General features: G+C 40.2%; 1 protein-coding gene across 3 annotated transcripts in view; it reads right to left on the bottom strand.

The window, feature by feature from the left end:
• Positions 1-21,478, bottom strand: part of acoxl (acyl-CoA oxidase-like) — a 46,525-nt gene that overhangs the window by 11,753 nt on the left and 13,294 nt on the right. For 2 of the 3 annotated variants that reach the window (XM_024425100.2, XM_024425101.2), the window contains 7 exons: positions 16,984-17,100; positions 16,293-16,446; positions 12,136-12,225; positions 10,501-10,610; positions 9,103-9,214; positions 8,797-8,884; positions 7,197-7,267 (listed from right to left, as the gene is read on the bottom strand). In XM_024425100.2, the coding sequence (XP_024280868.1) occupies positions 7,197-7,267; positions 8,797-8,884; positions 9,103-9,214; positions 10,501-10,610; positions 12,136-12,225; positions 16,293-16,446; positions 16,984-17,100 (742 nt within the window). Of the gene's footprint in view, positions 1-7,196; positions 7,268-8,755; positions 8,885-9,102; positions 9,215-10,500; positions 10,611-12,135; positions 12,226-16,292; positions 16,447-16,983; positions 17,101-21,478 lie in introns of those variants that run through there. The other variant, XM_042323641.1, reaches the window with a different exon arrangement.

Raw genomic sequence — 21,478 nt, 5'->3', positions numbered from 1 at the left:
TCATCCAGAGTGATCATGGGCCTCTTGGCTGCATCTCTGATCAGTCTTCTCCTTGTATGAGCTGAAAGTTTAGAGGGACGGCCAGGTCTTGGTAGATTTGCAGTGGTCTGATACTCCTTCCATTTCAATATTATCGCTTGCACAGTGCTCCTTGGGATGTTTAAAGCTTGGGAAATCTTTTTGTATCCAAATCCGGCTTTAAACTTCTTCACAACAGTATCTCGGACCTGCCTGGTGTGTTCCTTGTTCTTCATGATGCTCTCTGCGCTTTTAACGGACCTCTGAGACTATCACAGTGCAGGTGCATTTATATGGAGACTTGATTACACACAGGTGGATTGTATTTGTCATCATTACTCATTTAGGTCAACATTGGATCATTCAGAGATCCTCACTGAACTTCTGGAGAGAGTTTGCTGCACTGAAAGTAAAGGGGCTGAATAATTTTGCACACCCAATTTTTCAGATTTTGATTTGTTAAAAAAGTTTGAAATATCCAATAAATGTCGTTCCACTTCATGATTGTGTCCCACTTGTTGATTCTTCACAAAAAAATACAGTTTTATATCTTTATGTTTGAAGCCTGAAATGTGGCAAAAGGTTGCAAAGTTCAAGGGGGCCGAATACTTTCGCAAGGCACTGTAGTGTTCTCCTGTCATCAGCCAAACCCAGATTCGTCTGTCAAACTGCCAGATGGTGAAGCGTGATTAATCACTTCAGAGAACACGTTTTCGCTGCTCCAGAGTCCAATGGCGGCGAGTTTATACCACTCCAGCCGACGCTTGGCATTGTGCATGGTGACGTTAGGCTGGTGTACGGTTGCTCTGCCATGGAAACCCATTCCATGAAGCTCCTGACAAACAGTTATTGTGCTCATGTTGCTTCCAGAGGCCGTTTGGAACTCAGTAGTGAGTGTTGCAACCATGGATAGATTATTTTTACACGCTATGCGCTTCAGCAGTCGGCGGTCCAGTTCTGTGGTTTTGTGTGGCCTATCAATTTGCGGCTGAGCCTATGTTGCTCCTAGGCGTTTCCACTTCACAATAACAGCACATACAGTTGACCAGGGCAGCTCTAGCAGAAATTGGACAAACTGACTTGTTGGAAAGGTGGCATCCTATGACGGTGTCACTTTGAAAGTCCCTGAGCTCTTCAGTAAGGCCATTCTATTGCCAATGTTTGTCTATGGAGATTGCATGGCTATGCGCTCAATGTATGTATTATGTAAGGCGCTAACCATGTAGTTTAACATAGGGTATGTACTTACTATGGGACCTACATTATGACCTCCAAGTTTCTATGAGGTCAGATTATAGTCAGGCTTTCTGGACACAGCCTTGCTACATCATATTGGTGTACAATATTAGCCTCAGTCCCAGTCATGCTCTAATGTGTAAAAGGACCCTGATGACATGCCAATTGTATCCCAACATTACAGCCATATCTGTCTGACCCAAAATAAAAGGGTTGAGTGATATGAACAGCACAAACCATGTTATTGTGGTAATCACACGATCGGTCGAGCAGATGCGACCGTTGGCGTTTGAAAGCAGTAAACTGTTAGGCCTGTTAGAAGCATAACGATTTAATTCCACTTAATGTGGAATGAGTCAATGGAGGCACTTTTTAGTCTACTCACACAGTTCAAACACTGCTCAGGTTTTATCCCTATTATGTTAACAGAGTCATCACCACACCATCACCACAGCTCTGGTTTCTGTATGTGCTTTAATGTTTTTGCTTACTGCATGGTGTATGAATATCACCGTAGAAAACTATTTTGCTTTTTGGATTACTGGTGTTTTCCAAGTAGTCTTGTTGTCAATGCTGAGATGCTTAAGGGCAATTCCATGGTAACAGAATTTCACTTCAGTTTAACAAGCCTTAAAACTCTGCACAGACAATCATTTACACAGTAAATCAAATTAAAACATTTACTGGAAAAACTGTGCAGATGAAAAGTTTGTAAAGATTTCAGTGGAAATTGTTAAAAGTAGTCATTGTGCATAGAGTTCTATGGTTTGTTAAACTTTGAAATCAATGGTTTTTGTTTGGTATAGATTTTATAATGAAAAATCTGAGTCTATGTAATTGCCCTTAAGCAGTTTTGGAATGTGAACATTTCCAACGCTAGGCTCATTGAACAGACCGCAGGTATGACATCAGTCAGCTTCTGCTTCAATAGCTAATGCCGCGTTCAAGACAACTCGGAACTTGGAAACTCAGAAATGTCCGACTTGGAAACTCATTGTAGAAAGATGAGCTCAGAGTTTCCCTCGAAATTATCAGATTCAACCAATAGGAAGCTATATGGAGGGAAAAAATCTTCACATATTTCAACTCGGAGGTTCCAAGTTGTCTTGAAAGCACCATGAGCATCAGGAGTATACAGACGTCATCCACCATGCCTAACCTGTCTGTCCAACGAGAGGAAATCATAGGATGCCTCCCTTCTGACTCCAAGTATGTGACATTTACATAAGGCTACTATTTTGCATCCACACACTGTCGCCTGACTGACTGTCTGCCAGTTCTACACAATGTTCTAACACTGAAACCAAACGTGTGTTTATTTGAGTAATTCACATGCAACCATGAAACAAAAACGTACCATCTTGAAAACGTATGATATTTTAAGAGCAGTAGAGGGTGTTTTCCATCCTAAAATGAAGTATGACCTTAATGCAGCCCATAACATACAGTCAGAAATACAGAGGTACAGGGGAGAGACCTTGATAGTGCCCACAGAAAGGGGCTTATCTGCCTATGCAGGACTCAAGGCAGCCCGGCTAAGGCAAAGCAGCAAAGTAATCAACCACATACATGATGGGTAGATAGCTGTGTAGGTTGTATACTAGGAGCAGCTGACACTATGCTTGATGCAAATATACAGTACCTTCAAAAAGTATTCACACCCCTTGACTTTTTCCACGTTTTGTTGTGTTACAGCCTGAATTTAAAATGGATGACATTTACATTTTTGTGTCACTAGCCTACACACAATACCCCATAATGTTAAAGTGGAATTATGTTTTTAGAAATATTTACAAATGAATTACAAATGCAAAGCTGAAATGTCTTGAGTCAATAAGTATTCAATCCCTTTGTTATGACAAGCCTAAATAAGTTCAGGAGTAAAAATGTGCTTAACAAGTCACATAATAAGTTGCATGAACTCACTCCGTCTGCAATAATAATGTTTACACAATTGTCTGTAACGTGAGACAAAAAATTAAATTAAATCTATTTTAAATTCAGGCTGTAACACAACAAAATGTGGAATAAGTCAAGGGGTAGGATTAATTTCTGAAGGCACTGAAAGGGAATCGCAACTGAACCCACACACGTGGCAGAGGGACAGCTTATTCACACTCCATGATGGTCAGTGCTTCCCTATATTAAATTTAGCAGCGATAGCCCTCTAAATTGTTTCCATCACTGCAAAAAAATTAGGTAATGGGTTTTTCTTTATTTTTACTATTTTCTACATTGTAGAATAATAGTGAAGACATCAAAACTATGAAATAACACATATGGAATCATGTCGTAATCAAAAATGTGTTAAACAAATCTAAAACTATTTTATATTTGAGATTCTTCAAAGTAGCCACCCTTTGCCCTGATGACAGCTTTGCACACTCTTGGCATTCTCTCAACCAGCTTCATGAGAAAGTAAACTGGAAATCATTTCAATTAACAGGTGTGCCTTGTTAAGTTCATTTGTGGAATTTCTTTCCTTCCTAATGCATTTGAGCCAATCAGTTGTGCTGTGACAAGGCATGGGTGGTATACAGAAGACAACCCTATTTGGTAAAAGACCAAGTCCATATAATAGCACGAACAGCTCAAATAAGCAAAGAGAAATGACAGTCCATCATTACTTTAAGACATGAAGGTCAGTAAATCCAGAAAATGTCAAGAACTTTGATGGTGTCTTCAAGTGTAGTCATAAAAACCATCAAGCGCTATGATGAAACTGGCTCTCATGAGGACCGCCACAGGAAAGTAAGACCCAGAGTTACAGTTGAAGTCGGGGAGGTTTACATACACCTTAGCCAAATACATTTAAAAACTCAGTTTTTCACAATTCCTGACATTTAATCCGAGTAAAAATTCCCTGTCTTAGGTCAGTTAGGATCACCACTTTATTTTAAGAATGTGAAATGTCAGAATTATAGTAGAGAGACTGATTTATTTAAGCTTTTATTTCTTTCATTACATTCCCAGTGAGTCAGAAGTTTACATACACTCAATTAGTATTTGGTAGCGTTGCCTTTAAATTGTTTAACTTGGATCAAACGTTTCGGGTAGCCTTCCACAAGCTTCCCACAATAAGTTGGGTGAATTTTGGCCTATTCCTCCTGACAGAGCTGGTGTAACTGAGTCAGGTTTGTAGGCCTCCTTGCTCACACACACTTTTTCTGTTCTGCCCACACATTTTCTATATACTTGACTTTGTTGTCCTTAAGCCATTTTGCCACAACTTTGGAAGTATGCTTGGGGTCATTGTCCATTTGGAAGACCCATTTGCGACCAAGCTTTAACTTCCTGACTGATGTCTTGAGATGTTGCTTCAATATATCCACATAATTTTCCACCCTCATGATGCAATCTATTTTGTGAATTATGCCAGTCCTTCATGCAGCAAAGCACCCTCACAACATGATGCTGCCACCCCGTGCTTCACGGTTGGGATGGTGTTCTTCGGCTTGCAAGCCTCCCCTCCCCCTTTTTCCGCCAAACATAACAATGGTCATTATGACCAAACAGTTCTATTTTTGTTTCATCAGACCAGAGGACATTTCTCCAAAAAGTACTATCTTTGTCCCCATGTGCAGTTGCAAACCGTAGTCTGGCTTTTTTATGGTGGCTTTGGAGCAGTGGCTTCTTCCTTGCTGAGTGGCCTTTCAGGTTATGTAAATATAGGACTCATTTTACTGTGGATATAGATACATTTGTACCTGTTTCCTCCAGCATCTTCACAAGGTCCTTTGCTGTCGTTCTGGGATTGATGTGCTCTTTTCGCACCACAGTATGTTCATCTCTAGGAGACAGAACGCGTCTCCTTCCTGAGTAGTATGACGGCTGCGTGGTCCCATACTTGTGTACAGATGAATGTGGTATCTTCAGGTATTTGGAAATTGCTCCCAAGGATGAACCAGACTTGTGGAGGTCTACAATTTTTTTCCGAGGTCTTAGCTGATTATTTTGATTTTCCCATGATGTCAAGCAAAGAGGCACTGCGTTTGAAGTTAGGACTTGAAATACATCCACAGGTACACCTCCAATTGACTCATATTATGTCAATTAGCCTATCAGAAACTTCTAAAGCCATGACATCTTCTTCTCACCTAATACCTTTTTTGCACTATTGGTTAGAGCCTGTAAGTAAGCATTTCACTGTAAGGTCTACACCTGTTGCATTCGGCGCACGTGACCAAAAAACTTTGATTTGATTCTGGAATTTTCCAAGCTGTTTAAAGGCACAGTCAACTTAGTGTATGTAAACTTCTGACCCACTGGAATTGTGATATAATTGAAATGTAAACAATTGTTGAAAAAATTACTTGTGTCATGCACAAAGTAGAGGTCCTAATCGACTTGCCAAAACTATAGTTTGTTAACAAGAAATTTGTGGAGTGGTTGAAAAACGAGTTTTAATGACTCCAACCTAAGTGTATGTAAACTTCCGACTTCAACTGTACCTCTGCTGCAGAAGATATGTTCATTAGAGTTACCAGCCTCAGAAATTGCAGCCCAAATAAATGCTTTACAGAGATCAAGTAACAGACATCTCAGCATCAACTGTTCAGAGGAGAGTGCGTGAACCAGGCCTTCATGGTCGAATTTCTGCAAAGAAACCACTACTAAAGGACACCAATTAGAAGAAGAGACTTGCTTGGGGCAAGAAATATGAGCAATGGACATTAGACCGGTGGAAATATGTCCTTTGGTCTGATGAGTCCAAATGTGAGATTTTTGGTTTCCACTGCCGTGTCTTTGTGATGCGCAGAGTAGGTGAACTGATGATCTCTGCATGTGTAGTTCCCACTGTGAAGTATGCAGGAGGTGGTGTGATGGTGGGGGATGCTTTGCTGGTGACACTGTCAGTGATTTATTTAGAATTCAAGGTACACTTAACTAGCATGGCTACCACACCATTCTTCAGCGATACACCATCGCATTTCGCATTTGGTTTGCGCTTAGTGGGACTATAATTTGTTTTTCAATAGGACAATGATCCAACACACCTTCAGGCTGTGTAAAGGCTATTTGACCAAGAAGGAGCGTGATGGAGTGCTGCATCAGATGACCTGGCTTCCACAATCACCTGACCTCAACCCAATTGAGATGGTTTGGGATGAGTTGGACCGCAGAGTGGAAAAGCAGCCAACAAGTGCTCAGCATATGTGGGAACTCCTTCAAGACTGTTGGAAAAGCATTCCAGGTGAAGCTGGTTGAGAGAATGCCAATAGTGTGCAAAGCTATCATCAAGGCAAAGTGTGGCTATTTTGAAGAATCTAATATATATATATATATATAACACTTTTTTGGTTACTACATGAATCCATATGGGTTATTTCATAGATTTGTAGAAAATAGTACAAATAAAGAAAAACCCTTGAATGAGTAGGTGTGTCCAATCTTTGGTACTGTATTTCTGCCGAGACGCGCTTTTAAATGGATAGTCGTGGGCTCAATGACTGGAAGTCTATGGAAACAGCTAGCATTTCTTTGCACTAACGCTAGTAGCAATGCACTCCCCTTCGCTACACTTGCCACCACTACTGAAAAATTCCTAGGGAAAACACTGATGGTACAGTAATGCAGAAAATGTATACAAATTAAAATTCTACTGCATAGGGTATTAAGTGAATATTGTACTGTTTTCTCAACCTGTTTTTTACGAGGACAAGTAAGAATTATGGGAAAAAGAACATTAAGACTTTTGCATTCTATAATTGTATTCTTTGTAAAAACACAAAATGTGAACAGGACAGGTGTGACTAGGTTATACAGGAGGTTCATATGAGGACTTATCACATTATTACCTTGTAAGGAACTCATGAAACGTGTTCAAAGTGTGGTTTCTGAGAACTTTCCATAGGACCTTAACTGATGACTCAAAAGCAGAGCTTCTGGTTTCCTATTGAACGGTGAGAGACAGAAGAGTGGAAAACTGGTTTCACACATACCTTCGTTAGCAAGGTGTGGTCTTCTTCGACTGGGCACTCTTGAACGGCCAGAGCAAACTGCTCCAGAGTTACTATGGAAACAAACAAAAAATCAGTGATGCTAAGCAAAAATATTACCCAGCTAGGCAGTGGGTCACTATTGTTCAGCCTCAATGCAGTGACAGTCACACAGAACAACATTTCATGGAAACATAATGAAATATTGGGTTCTCTTTTACTGTTCGTTGCTTTGTAATACAAAACAGGATACCATATGCTCATAATGAATTATAGTCAGTAGATAATGAATAAGAATGTGATGATCGACTAAATAAATCTTAACAATTTATGAACAATAAAACACACTTCAGAAAGTGTTGAGGAAAACAAATGTTGCACCCACAAAAGTATCTGAATATGAATCTTGTGTAAATAACATAGAACTGAATCCCTGTTCAGAATCAATATATGTCGGTCGGCCAATTGTGGTGGGGAGACCTACAACAACAGTATTAGAGGACCATGACATCTAGTCATAGTGATACTAGGTATAAGCACTAACCCACGTCAAGGCCATCACACTGGGTTATGTGCTACTGCACCACCAAGAGACAACTACTATGCAACTTCACTGCAATTGAGGAAACGTTTTTTCAAGTCCTGTCAAAACTGTAGGGCAAAGGCATTATATTGCTAAGGAATGGAATATGACAACAAAACCATTTCACTCTGAGGGGGCCTCTATGTATCAGTCAGCCTCCAGACCGCTCTTAGCTTTCAAACATCAGACACCTTTGTGCTCTTTAGTACCTTTGCGGCTGGTTAAGGTTGTAAGACTGCTTGTGTGTGTGTGTGTGTGTGTGTGTGCCTGTGTGTGTGCCTGTGTGTGTGTGTGTGTGTGCCTGTGAGTTTGTTTGTGCCTGTGTGTGTGTGTGTGTGTGTGTGTGTGTGTGTGTGTGTGTGTGTGTGTGTGTGTGTGTGTGTGTGTGTGCGCGCCTGTGTGTGTGCGTGTGTGGGATGAAAGTGAGAGAAGGGAAAGGTTATGGTCTTTAAGAGACAGTGGTGTCTTTACATAGTCCCACTGGTTCAAAACACAAACCCCTACACTTATGCACACAGTTTTAGTACACAAAAACAGATTCTGCTATCTTACTTTTCATACGTAATGACCACTATATTCGTTCATCTACTTAACGCCTAGGAGAGTTACAAAAAATCACATATGATTCAGATAATCAAATCAAATCGTATTTGTCACATACACATGTTTAGCAGATGTTATTGCCGGTGTAGCGAAATGCTTGTGTTTCTAGCTTCCACAGTGCAGAAATATCTAAACTAATCAACTAGTCTCAATGCACAGATGAATCATATGCTAATGCTAGGCCGGAGGAAAAAGCCTGCACAGTGCACACCCTGTAACTCTCCAATACCAGGGTAGGCTGTAGTCTACCCACCTGTAACTCTCCAGGACCAGGGTAGGCTGTAGTCTACCCACCTGTAACTCTCCAGGACCAGGGTAGGCTGTAGTCTACCCACATGTAACTCTCCAATACCAGGGTAGGTTGTAGTCTACCCACCTGTAACTCTCCAGGACCAGGGTAGGCTGTAGTCTACCCACCTCTGTGTATGTGTGCTAAGGCTAGGCAGGTCACATGATGAAGACAGGAGTTCCAGGCATCAAAAAACTCCTCGCTTTTCTTCTCTACCTGCAGGAGACAATGGACAGAGAAATATAAGGCTTCATTAAGAGTTCATAAAGTCTTGATCAAACCTTTCCAAAACCAACTGTCAATCAATTTACACCTAGCTGTATCAACATCAAACAGACGTTTGACAAACTGGTGCTAAAATGGTAAATTCATGCTTTCAACATTTCTGTTGTTGGACTTCTCTTATTGTAGTCCATGCCTTTAGATGGACTGACCTTGTTGTAGAGTCTGGTTGCTAGGCTGCGCTGTAGAACCCTCTCCCTATAGGACACTGCTTTCAGCAGGAAACTCATGTCCCCCACCGTATCTACATTGAAGCCAAGGAAACTACCGAAGATGGACATGAACAACATTATCAACCTGAACAAATTCTATCATTGCACAATTCTATAGACATGAGGAAAGTGGGCAGTTAGTGTACTATTTTAGTGTACTAAAGCACTCACACACACACTTCCACAAGTGGGTACAAGCAAGACTATTCTCTCATGAAGGACTTTTTAGATCAATTGTTTTCATTGTACAGTATGTTCAAGCAAATAGGCAGAATAAACAGCATTGAACAAATAACAACTGCATCGTCAGTACACGTCCAACACATTTTCACATGATATTCAGTAAAAACAAAGCAAAAAACAAATGAGAAAATAAACCCTAAATGAAACCCACCCCATCCATCCACCCAAGTGACCTGTTCGATTTAACTCCTTAAAGCAAGAGCCCTTTCACTTTCAGCAGGGTTTGACCACATTGTTAAAGTTCTTTCATGAACAACTTCTAATAACTTTCAAGATGGTCTCATAACCAGTCAAGCACAGGGATTGTGTAAAAGTTGTACACACTAAACGGACATGACACCTAGACATCTCACCAGATAGTGGAAAACCACACTACCATAGTAGCAGTGTGTAAAATGAAAGGGGGACTCTATTCTGGGAAACAGTAGCATCTTAAAAGAACATATATCTTAATGTTCCACTTCACAATAAGATGAATGAGTTTGTGTGATAGCTTGTGAGAAAAGAGATGTGGTTTCCCCTACTAGGAAATACGAGAATATACAAATAAATATGAGAATACATGTGAATAAATGATGTATTTGAGAGGAGTTGAGAGTGTGGACAAATGTCTGGGCTTTTCTGTTGTATAGAAGACTCAGCATTATATTTTGAATGCTAAATTCCAGATGTTTATGGGTGTTTAGTGAGTCTAAAACTGTCCCCATGAGCAAGAAATAGCTCACGTGAATGTACTTATTTGACACACAAAGAATAGAAGACAGTGGCATAAAAAGCAGTGTACTGTATACATTTTGAACCCATTTCCTGTAGCTAATAAAAATAAAATAAAAATGGTTTTGTCACATACACCTGATAGGTACAGTGAAATGTGTTGTTTTATAGGGTCAGCCATAGTAGTACAGCGTCCCTGGAGAAAATGAGGGTTAAGTTCCTTGCTCAAGTGCAAAGCGATAGATTTTTCACCTTGTCAGCTTGGGTATTTGAACCTGCGACCTTTCATTTACTGGCCCAACGCTTTAACCTCTAGGATACCTGCCACCTTCAATATATGACCCTCTAACGATCTTGTGGCGTTGAGTGTCGTTCACTGACCTGGTTCTGACCCTGTCAGACACTGAACTCGTCCAGGTTTTGATGAGTCCGCCCACCACACTGTTTCCCAGCTGCCTGGTGAACTGGGTCATGAGCTCCTTTACCACCACCTGGGACAGGTCAGAGGTCAAAGGTTGAGTGCTTGAATGCTGAGTTGCCAAACATACAAACCTCTGTTGTACTAGTACAGTTACATGTATTTAAGAATGGGGACAATGGTGGATGATCAGGATTTATATTGGATAAATGTATAGATATGCTGCGTGTCAACATTCATTGTGAAAAACAAGGCTGGGGGAAGCTAAACTGAAGCGGTCTATAGCTAGCACCAAGACATATTTTAACCGCTCATACAGTAGCATAACTAGTCTTTCAATGTAGAGCTGGATGATTAATTGCCATCTCATGATAGGTGAAACACTTGCAATGTCATAAATGGGCAAATCCATTTTTGGAACTGTAAAAGAGAGACCCTATACAATCTGGCACACCCTTCATGTTTAAATTTGGGTAAAAGGTCAGTTTGGGTCAGCTGTGGTCTTCTTCATGCTTTCAGGTCAGTAGTAACCTGATTAAATGTGGTTGGGGACTGTCATCTTCATTAGGGGTGCAGTTTGGATACTGTTAGTGGAGGGTTGAGTTGAGTTCAGCTGGCATAGCCTCCTCTCTCCTTGTGACTGCAGTCCAGACAGATAGACACCTTAGTTGCCATAAATAAATATTTAATTATGTTTGACTTGGCACTGTGTTTGACTTCAAGTTCCCACTCCGATCCTTCCCACTGCAATTTTTCATACTTCACTTTGCACTACATGTCCTATACATCTTACCTTTGATGTATATGAAGCAAAATAAAAGAATGACTATACTGTACAACAATATCGAAATGATAAGAACATATAATTGCACAACAGTTGGTCTGACACAAAACCACCTTCATGTTCAGTCACACCCTTGTAAATACATTCTGTCAACCAAATTAACCACCTGTCTACAGAAATATCATTCTCCATAATTAAATCAAACTGGGACAATGATTTCACTATCCACTTGATGGTTTATGAATATTTCCCAGGGTCTGCAAATAATTTTAGTTTATGATGAGCTATTCTGATTTCTGAGTCTCCCTCAACAGCACTGTATCTGAATGGTGACCTTGTTCCTATTATCTCAGAGTTCAGAGAGTCGTGTGTGTGTGTGTGTGTAGTACACTCATCACTTGCTTTGTAGTTCCACTCTACACTCGCAAACAAGGAGAAATCGCCCTCATCCCCAATAAGCCAAAAATAATCATATCCAATTGTGTGAAAACACATACTAATTCAATTCTCTCAAAGCACAATTCCTTTATCAAGTTGCAGGGGCTTCACTCTAGAAAATGTCAGTATATAGTTTTTGCCAAAACTAAGGTTCATCTGACTGTTTTGAGAAATAAAGGCAGACTCTGTGAGCTCTATCAACTTGTCTGTCTAGGAGCCATGGTTAGTATACAGTAAAATGTGAAAATCACATTACCAGTTTAAAACATTTCACATCAAAAGTGTGATGAACAGCAAAACAACATAAGTACTTATAGTTTTAGAGAAGGTGTGAGTAAAATATTGAAGAGGACTTTGCCCTCTTTGGTTCTTTTACCTGTAACATGACGACGTTGTCCCCTTCAAATGTGACAAAGACATCAGAGTCACACTTCAGAGCAGGGATTCGGTTCTCCATCATAAAACCCTAACAAAGGTCAGAACCCAGAGAAACACGTCATCCACTGATATAAAGACACACCTCATTTATATACAGTAGTAATGGGTTTCACATTCACATGTCCAATTCATGTACGTAAATAAAATTCAATTAGTGGTCAACATATTCCATCACAAATAAGATTAATGCACTTTTATGCACATTTTTACTAGGAAACCACAGTATATGACAACTGTAATAATTACTCATAAGGAATTAGAAAAGTTTTGGGCTATTATTGGGGAGAGAAATAGGATGGTGCCTCTAGTGGAAGAAGTTTAGACTCTTTTTTTGTTGCTATAGTAACCTCCCTTCAACGATACATTTATTTCATAACCAAATTATAAAGCTGTTGAAAAGAAAGTTATGACTGGATAGATCGCTCAATAAATAGGATGTATAAATAAATGTATAGATACATAAAGTAAGGACACAGAATTAAAGACCTAATGGATGGAGGAATGATGGGATAAATGCAAAGATAAAAGGAAGTTATGGAATATGGATGAATGGACATTTTCAGTATAATGAGAGTTGTGAATGTGTTGTGCAAGTCGGAGTGTCTTGCTTTACACCACACAAAGAATGTTTGAAATCAAAACAAAGGCATCTCCAATCCTACTTCCGTGTCCTAGTCAAGGAATTTGAGAAAATTCCTTGGTTCTAGAGGGTGGGTGAGCACAGAATTGCACATCAGCGCCACCAGCTGGATGAGGGTTTAGTACTGTGCAAGGCAGCCTACAGACAAGTACTAAAGGTAAACGATAACTACATGTAGACAAACAGTGGTAGGTTAGTTCAGTGGGTTGGGGTGAGCTGTGTGGCATAGTAAGTCTTATGTGCTCCCCCATTGTTCAATTTACAAGTTCTGAAAAGCCATGGCAGTTAATTCAACAGTGTGAAGTTAGTAACAACATCACCTCATTTAGCTAAAACAGCAGTACCTCTTGATTGGTAGTAGATAATTCTGTTCTGATTTAAATAGCAGAGAAGTAGACAGAGATGTCATACCCATCTCTTTAGACAACTTAAAGGGTAAGTGGTCAAAAATTCAGTTGTTTGTAGAAGTTGAGACAAAAAGTAGTTGATGACGTTACTAAAAAAGCTATCATGTTTTATTAGTAGAAGATTATTCTGTTATGATTCCAGATTTGAATAGCAGAGAAATAGACCAAGATGTCACAGTCTCTAAGTTGTCTAAAGTGCTGGGAAGGTGGTAAAAAATTCAGTTGTTTGTACAAAGTTGGATATTTGGTTTGCTAATGCAGTTACTAAAACAGCTGTAACATTTGATCGGTAGGAGACATTTTGTTCCTACTTCGGACTTGAATAACAGAGAAGTAGACAAAATGTCTTACCCTCCAACATTTTGTCTAACTTGTTGGGAAAGTGGTAAAAATGTCAGTTGTTTATAAAATGTTAGAGGAAATGTTAATGATGAGGTTACTTAAAGAGCTATAACGTTTGATCGGTACCAGATCATTCAGTTCTGATTTCAGATTTGAACTGCAGAGAAGTAGAGGAAGATTTCACATGCTCTAACTTTTTGTGTAAGTTGTTGGGAAAGTGGTCAAAGTAGCTGATTTGTATCAAAAGTGACATTGTTTATAGTGAATAGAATAGAATGTTGGGAGTGGTGATGTCACAATGGGACCTTAAAAATGCTGAGGAAATCCCATGAAAGTGGATGGATGACAACAAAAAAAGGACAAAGTGAAAAAATATCAAAAAGTTGTATGCAAGCACACTATTCCAGACCATTCTACACGTTTTAAAGTTAAAACAGCGTTAAAGTTAAAACAGCGTCTAGTTTAAACGGTGTGGGAGGAGTCGCGTTGTAAAGAATAATAATAAACTATAAGTCAGAAATCATTCTTACAATATCTAAAGAATATTATGACTTGAGAAATGGAGACTCAAAGATGTTAATTGTTTCATAAATAATTTTAAAAAACATTTCAAAACAGCTTCACTTTTGAAAGCAGTGAAATAAACAGGTAAAAGTCAGACAGTGTCAGTACAAAATGCGGTCTGTGTAGGATCAGACACTCAAGAGATGCGAGCACTCCCACATGACAAGGCGCAGCGTTGTGGTTTCCCAAGTTGCCCTTAGATCACCTCAACGAGAAACACTCAAACCTATTCATCACAGCATTAGGGACTTATTACAATGAAACTATCCCCTGCAACAGCAGTATTGAATCAACTGAAAGAGTAGACAGAAGTGACCTCCAAGAACCCTCTGCACTCTACATGGACATGGTCACAGTGGCATCCAAAAACAAGATCCAGAACTAGACAATGGATCTGGGTCTTTAAATTAAAGAAACATGGTTAGCAGATGACTGGGGAGTAGTGGTATTTAAATAGGATTGGAATAATGTGCGTCACATACACATGTACAGTGGGGCAAAAAAGTATTTAGTCAGCCACCAATTGTGCAAGTTCTCCCACTTAAAAAGATGAGAGAGGCCTGTACTTTTCATCATAGGTACACTTCAACTATGACAGACAAAATGAGAAAAAAAATCCAGAAAATCACATTGTAGGATTTTTAATGAATTTATTTGCAAATTATGGTGGAAAATAAGTGTTTGGTCAATAACAAAAGTTTATCTCAATACTTTGTTATATACCCTTTGTTGCCAATGACAGAGGTCAAACTTCAGTAAGTCTTCACAAGGTTTTCACACACTGTTGCTGGTATTTTGTCCCATTCCTCCATGCAGATCTCCTCTAGAGCAGTGATGTTTTGGGGCTGTTGCTGGGCAACATGGACTTTCTACTCCCTCCAAATATTTTCTATGGGGTTGAGATCTGGAGACTGGCTAGGCCTCTCCAGGACCTTGAAATGCTTCTTACGAAGCCATTCCTTCGTTGCCCGGGCAGTGTGTTTGGGATCATTGTCATGCTGAAAGACCCAGCCACGTTTCATCTTCAATGCCCTTGCTGATGGAAGGAGGTTTTCACTCAAAGTCTCACGATACATGGCCCCATTCATTCTTTCCTTTACACAGATCAGTCGTCCTGGTCCCTTTGCAGAAAAACAGCCCCAAAGCATGATGTTTCCACCCCCATGCTTCACAGTAGGTATGGTGTTCTTTGGATGCAACTCAGCATTCTTTGTCCTCCAAACACGACAAGTTGAGTTTTTACCAAAAAGTTATATTTTGGTTTCATCTGACCATATGACATTCTCCCAATCTTCTTCTGGTTCATCCAAATGCTCTCTAGCAAACTTCAGACGGGCCTGGACATGTACTGGCTTAAGCAGGGGGACATGTCTGGCACTGCAGGAATTGAGTCTCTGGCGGCATAGTGTGTTACTGATGGTAGGCTTTGTTACTTTGGTCCCAGCTCTCTGCAGGTCATTCACTAGGTCCGCCAGTGTGGTTCTGGGATTTTTGCTCACCGTTCTTGTGATCATTTTGACCCCACGGGGTGAGATCTTGCGTGGAGCCCCAGATCGAGGAAGATTATCAGTGGTCTGGTATGTCTTCCATTTCCTAATAATTGCTCCCACGGTTGATTTCTTCAAACCAAGCTGCTTACCTATTGCAGATTCAGTCTTCCCAGCCTGGTGCAGGTCTACAATTTTGTTTCTGGTGTCCTTTGACAGCTCTTTGGTCTTGGCCATAGTGGAGTTTGGAGTGTGACTGTTTGAGGTTGTGGACAGGTGTCTTTTATACTGATAACAAGTTCAAACAGGTGCCATTAATACAGGTAACGAGTGGAGGACAGAGGAGCCTCTTAAATAAGAAGTTACAGGTCTGTGAGAGCCAGAAATCTTGCTTGTTTGTAGGTGACCAAATACTTATTTTCCACCATAACTTGCAAATAAATTCATTAAAAATCCTACAATGTGATTTTCTGGATTTTTCTCATTTTGTCTGTCATAGTTGAAGTGTACCTATGTTGAAAATTACAGGCCTCTCTCATCTTTTTAAGTGGGAGAACTTGCACAATTGGTGGCTGACTAAATACTTTTTGCCCCACTGTATGCACGCAGGCATGCACACCCACACACACAAGCAAACGTGCACACACACACACACCATGCCTCCGGTGCACTCGCGGCACTCTTGAAGGCAAGCGAGGTTCTCCCAGGTACTATAGGCTTTGAGTCCAGCAACCAGAGCCTGGAGAGAACTATTATTCTGTAGAACCTCTCCTTTGCACAGAGCATGGTCCATCGTACATGCTGCAAACCTGAAACACACACACACAAAATGGACACATAACATAAGACATTAGAACACATTCCTAGTATGATGTTCTATAATTATAATACCATATAATTGTGAGGGGCATACCTTCAAAAGAAAAAGGAGAGAATATGTACAGACAAAACACTAACAGACAGAACACTGACACTACAATGCATCATCATAGTGACAAGACTATCATTTACTGGCATTAGATACAACTGCTCTTTTCACCACTATGTCAGTTAACATCAAATCCATCAGCATGTGGGGGAAATAACACCGTTTAAGAGTAGTGTCTCTCTTTATATATCCCAGCGTAGGGCCATGAGAGTAGAGGCCGTTTCAAGTGGTGTTTGACTACAGTTCTCTCTGATATTGACGTGTGTAGAGCAAAAAAACCTGAAGAAGCCCATAAGCCGAAACTCATAGGTTTTACTTTTTGCCATAAAGAAGCAGTTTTATTTATTAATTCCATTGTCAAGCAAGGTAGCGGCAGCAATCCCTTCCCTTTACACTATAGAGGAAGTGCTAACATTACCTGGTGGTGAAGGTGAGAGCCAGAGCTGCAGCCAGGTGAGGCATCAGTCTGAGGTACTGGGTCTGGTGCTCAATGATCTTCACCTCCTGCTGGTCCTTAGGCCCAAACTGACGCCGACTGGAGGGAGAGAGAGAGGAGGGAAAGAGAGAGAGAGGAGGGAAAGAGAGAGAGAGGAGGGAGAGAGAGAGGAGGGAAAGGGTGAGGAGGGAAAGAGAGGGAGGAAAATGTGTGTGCGAACGGGAGAGAGTAGAGCGTGAAAGAGACTCACATTTTGTGTGTATGTGTATGCTTGCGTGTGTGTGTGTGTGTGTGTACATTTGTTGTACTGTGAATATGTACAGTGCCTTCAGAAAGTATTTATAACACATTGAAATATTCCACATTTAGTTGTGTTACAGCCTGAATTAAAAATTGATTGAATAGTTTCTCTCTCTCACCCATCTATACATACATACATACATAACAATACCCCATAATGACAAAGTGAAAACATGTTTTTAGAAATGTTTGCAAATGTATTGAAAACGCAGAAATATCAAATGTACATAAGTATTCACACTCCTGAAACACCTTTGGCAGCGATTACAACTAAGTCTCTAAGACCTTTCCACACCTGGATTGTGCTACATTTGCCCATTATTCTTTTCAAAATTCTTCAAGCGTTGTCAAATTGATTGATGATCATAGCTCGACAACCTTTTTCAGGTCTTGTCATAGATTTTCAAGTAGATGTAAGTCAAAACTGTAACATAGTCACTCAGGAACATTCACGGTCTTCTTGGTAAGCAACTCCAGTGTAGATTTGGCCTTGTGTTTTAGGTTATTGACATGATGAATTTAGGTTGTGTTTTAGGTTATTGACCTGTTTATGAAACAGGCATGCCGCTATGATTTTCTATTTCTTTTATATCCTGAAAAACTCCCCAGTCCTTAACAATTACAAGCATACCCATAACATGATGCAGCCACCACTATGCTTGAACATATGTAGAGTGAGGAAAGGGGGATACCTAGTCAGTTGTACAACTGAATGCCTCTCTGAATCAGAGAGGTGCGGGGGGGGCTGCCTTAAATCGACATCCACGTCTTCAGCGCCCTGGGAACAGTGGGTTAACTGCCTTGCTTAGGGGCACAACGACAGAGTTGTTCAGTATTACTTTAGTGCCTTGTTGCAAACAGGATGCATGTTTTGAAATATTTTTATTCTGTGCAGGCTTCCTTCTTTTCAGTCTGTCAGTTAGGTTAGTATTGTGGAGTAAATACAATGTTATTGAACCATCCTCTGTTTTCTCCTACCACAGCTATTAAAAACCTCTACAGGATTGGTGTCCCTAAACCCAGATGGTTGTTGCTCAATACGTGATAATGTGACTAGAAAACGTTGTATACAACAGCCAACTTTCCACGACATAGACATGTCTTATATGGGCAGAAAGCTAAATTTGTGTTAATCTAACTGCAGTGTCCAATTTACAGTAGCTATTACGGAAAACAAATACCATGCTATTGTTTGAGGATAGAGCACAACAACAAAACACTTTTATCACGGCAACTGGTTTGATACATTCAGTATTCTTGCTCTGATTTCTCATCTTGAGGGTCCCAGAGATAAAATGTAACATAGTTTTGTTTGATCAAATACATTTTTTATTTCCTGTGTTTCCTGAGCTACAGGCAGTTAGATTTGGGAATGTAATTTTAGGCATAAATTGAAAAAAAAACTACCAGATCCTTAAGAGGTTTTAAATTCTGTAACTTCTTTAAAGTCATCATTGGCCTCCCTGAGCAATTTCCTTCTTCTCCGGCAACTGAGTTAGGCAGGACGCCTGCATCTTTGTAGTGATTGGGTGTATTGATACACCATCCTAAGTGTAAACACTAACTTCACCATGCTCAAAGTGATATTCAATTTCTGCTCTTTTTTACCCTTCTACCAATAGGTGCCCTTCTTTGCAAGGCATTGTAAAACCTCCCTGGTCTTTGTGGGTGAATCTGTGTTTTAAATTCATTGCATGACTGAGGGACATTACATATCTTGACTCAAGAAATGTCAGCTTTTCATTTTTTATTAATTGGAAATATTTTAATAAAACATTACTTCACTTTGACATTATGGAGTATTGTGTGTAGGCCAGGGATCTAAAATCTAAATGTTGAAAAAAAAAAAATTCAAGCTGTAACACAACAAAACGTGGAAAAAGTCAAATCGGTGTGAATACTTTCTGAAGGCACTGTATGTGCTGATGTGGTGGAACATTAGTTGTGGAGTGTATGTTGAGTGTTGAGATGTGGTCACCGTCACACACATGCCTTGTTGTGCACCTGTTGCTCTGGAAGCATTACAAAGTTTATCTCTGAGTATATCTGCACAGGTGTCTCAGTGGGGAGAGTGGGGGAGGGTGGGGGGCAGATGAAGGAAAATGTAGATGCTGCAGTCTCGAAGGGATGGCACTGTTATCATTCCTACTCTGATTTCTAGACTGAGGAGCAAAATATACTAACCGAGATACTGTAAAGTTAATGTAATGTGACACTCCAATATACTTCAGCTGTATGGTTTAAGTTGTACACTAACTGTGTGATTGACAGTCCCATGTTACTAAATAATGTGTTAACCAGAAAGATCACACGGATGTTTCTACTATGTCAAGGTTTGTCCCCTGACAGACCACAGAAGAGCGCACACCTGGGTGTTTACACAGAGGGGAAGTCCTCACAGATGATGATCCCACAACCTCTCCTCAATGTATAGTAGACTCGACTCTGAAAACAAAGCTAACAGTGGTTACACAATGTACTGTTAAAACACAGCTAACCCCAATTGTATGGGGATAGCTGTGTTCTCTTTAATGCTAGTCACTGACAACACGACCATCATTATTCTCACTACCAAGACCACTAGCCCCACTTCAAGTTCCTAAAGGTTTTACTATGCGTGTTGGTGGTGCATTGGAGGGTTTTGTGGAGGGGGGACAGGACGTGTGTCACAAAACAGGAAACGTGTCCTCCATGTGCAGTAGTCTGCATCAGTATTGTGATTACCTCCCTCCCTCTTTCTATCTCTCTCTGTGTGGGGGTGATCTGGGGTGATTTTTGGGGATGCCAACCACAGAGAAAACCCTCCCCTTTCCGCCAACCCACGCTCTCGCCCCCACATTGGAAACTTTAGCAGAACACACGCAACCCACACATGAGGATGCACAAAAACAGATATGGAAAAACAAGAGACTCCCTCAATAGGGCTGTCAAAAGAATGTGTGTTTTTTTTAGAGGTAAACTAAATCATGCTCAATATCTATTGCCTTTTTCTTCCCATATTGAGCCGTTTGTTCTTTTGTTGATATTCAGAAGCATTTTAAACATAATAGGAATTGAATGGAGTTGAGTCAGCTCTGAATGGAAAAAAATAACCATCTACATAATTTATTACATTGATTATGGGATGAGTTGGTGTGGAGCTAGTCTTGTGTTGCCATACCTCCAAAACGACATCTTTGTCAGGCCTCACTTGAAGGTCTGGAGAATTTCATATTGCAAAAACTGTTTGAATGGTCCACTTGCACCCAGATTTTGATTGGATGTTACATTTCAAGAACCCTCCTCCCACACTCCCGTAGAAGGGCTGCTGTGTGTTATGTGTGCCACTGTTTTCTGTCCAGGTAGGACACATTTTGTAGAAAAGTTGGTTTCAAGTGCTCGTTTTCAAGTCATCAAGTGTGGCCGACAGTCTGCAATTTATATTTATTGAAATTGAAAGTGAATTATGCTTGTAAAGTCAAACGTCACAACACGTTCTACACCGCTCTGGTGGCAAACACTTTTTGGCTCGTCTCCATTCATCCACTCTTTGCTACAACCAATAAATACCGAAAGGCACCTAAAAAAAACAAGGAAGTGGGAGAACCTATTCAAGTAAGTAAATACTTTTTTTTTTAAATGTAAAAAAGCAAAGTATTATTAACTAGCTAGCTGGCTATAGTATGCCACTTTGTAGGCTAACTCAGCTGAGCTGCTATTAAGGTAGCTAATTGACTTTACATACTGTTTAGCTAAGTTAATTAAATGTCATCAGCTAGCTAACTTCCTTTTAGCTAGCTATCTTGATGTAATCATTGTAAATTAAAAACACAGTCTCCAAATCCATTTGTAGATAACAGCCATGGAAGAGGGTGAAATTGCAGCTCCAGCTGTCAGTAAAGGTAGAGTGTAGGCATTGATCAGTTCAGTGAAGTATGGAATGGGAGAGTTCTGATAGTGGCCTGTACGTGTCATGGGAGTGTTCGGTTTGCTGCAGTTGCGGGTTGCCTGTCCAGTATTCTGCTGTCTTTAAAGTGTCTGTTTCTGTGTTGCATGCTCAAATTAACATTTCCTTTTGGTCTAGTTGTAAGATCTCCCATGTGTTTTATTTGATTGGTGGGTGGGGACAGGACGTGTGTCACAAAACAGGAAATGTGTCCTCCATGTGCAGTAGTCTGCATCGGTATTGTGATTACCT

The sequence above is a fragment of the Oncorhynchus tshawytscha genome, linkage group LG06 (genome assembly GCF_018296145.1).
Source record: "Oncorhynchus tshawytscha isolate Ot180627B linkage group LG06, Otsh_v2.0, whole genome shotgun sequence".
Classification (NCBI taxonomy): domain Eukaryota; kingdom Metazoa; phylum Chordata; class Actinopteri; order Salmoniformes; family Salmonidae; genus Oncorhynchus; species Oncorhynchus tshawytscha.
The sequence above is the reverse complement of the archived record's forward strand: the minus strand, read 5'-3'. Positions and strand labels throughout refer to the sequence as shown.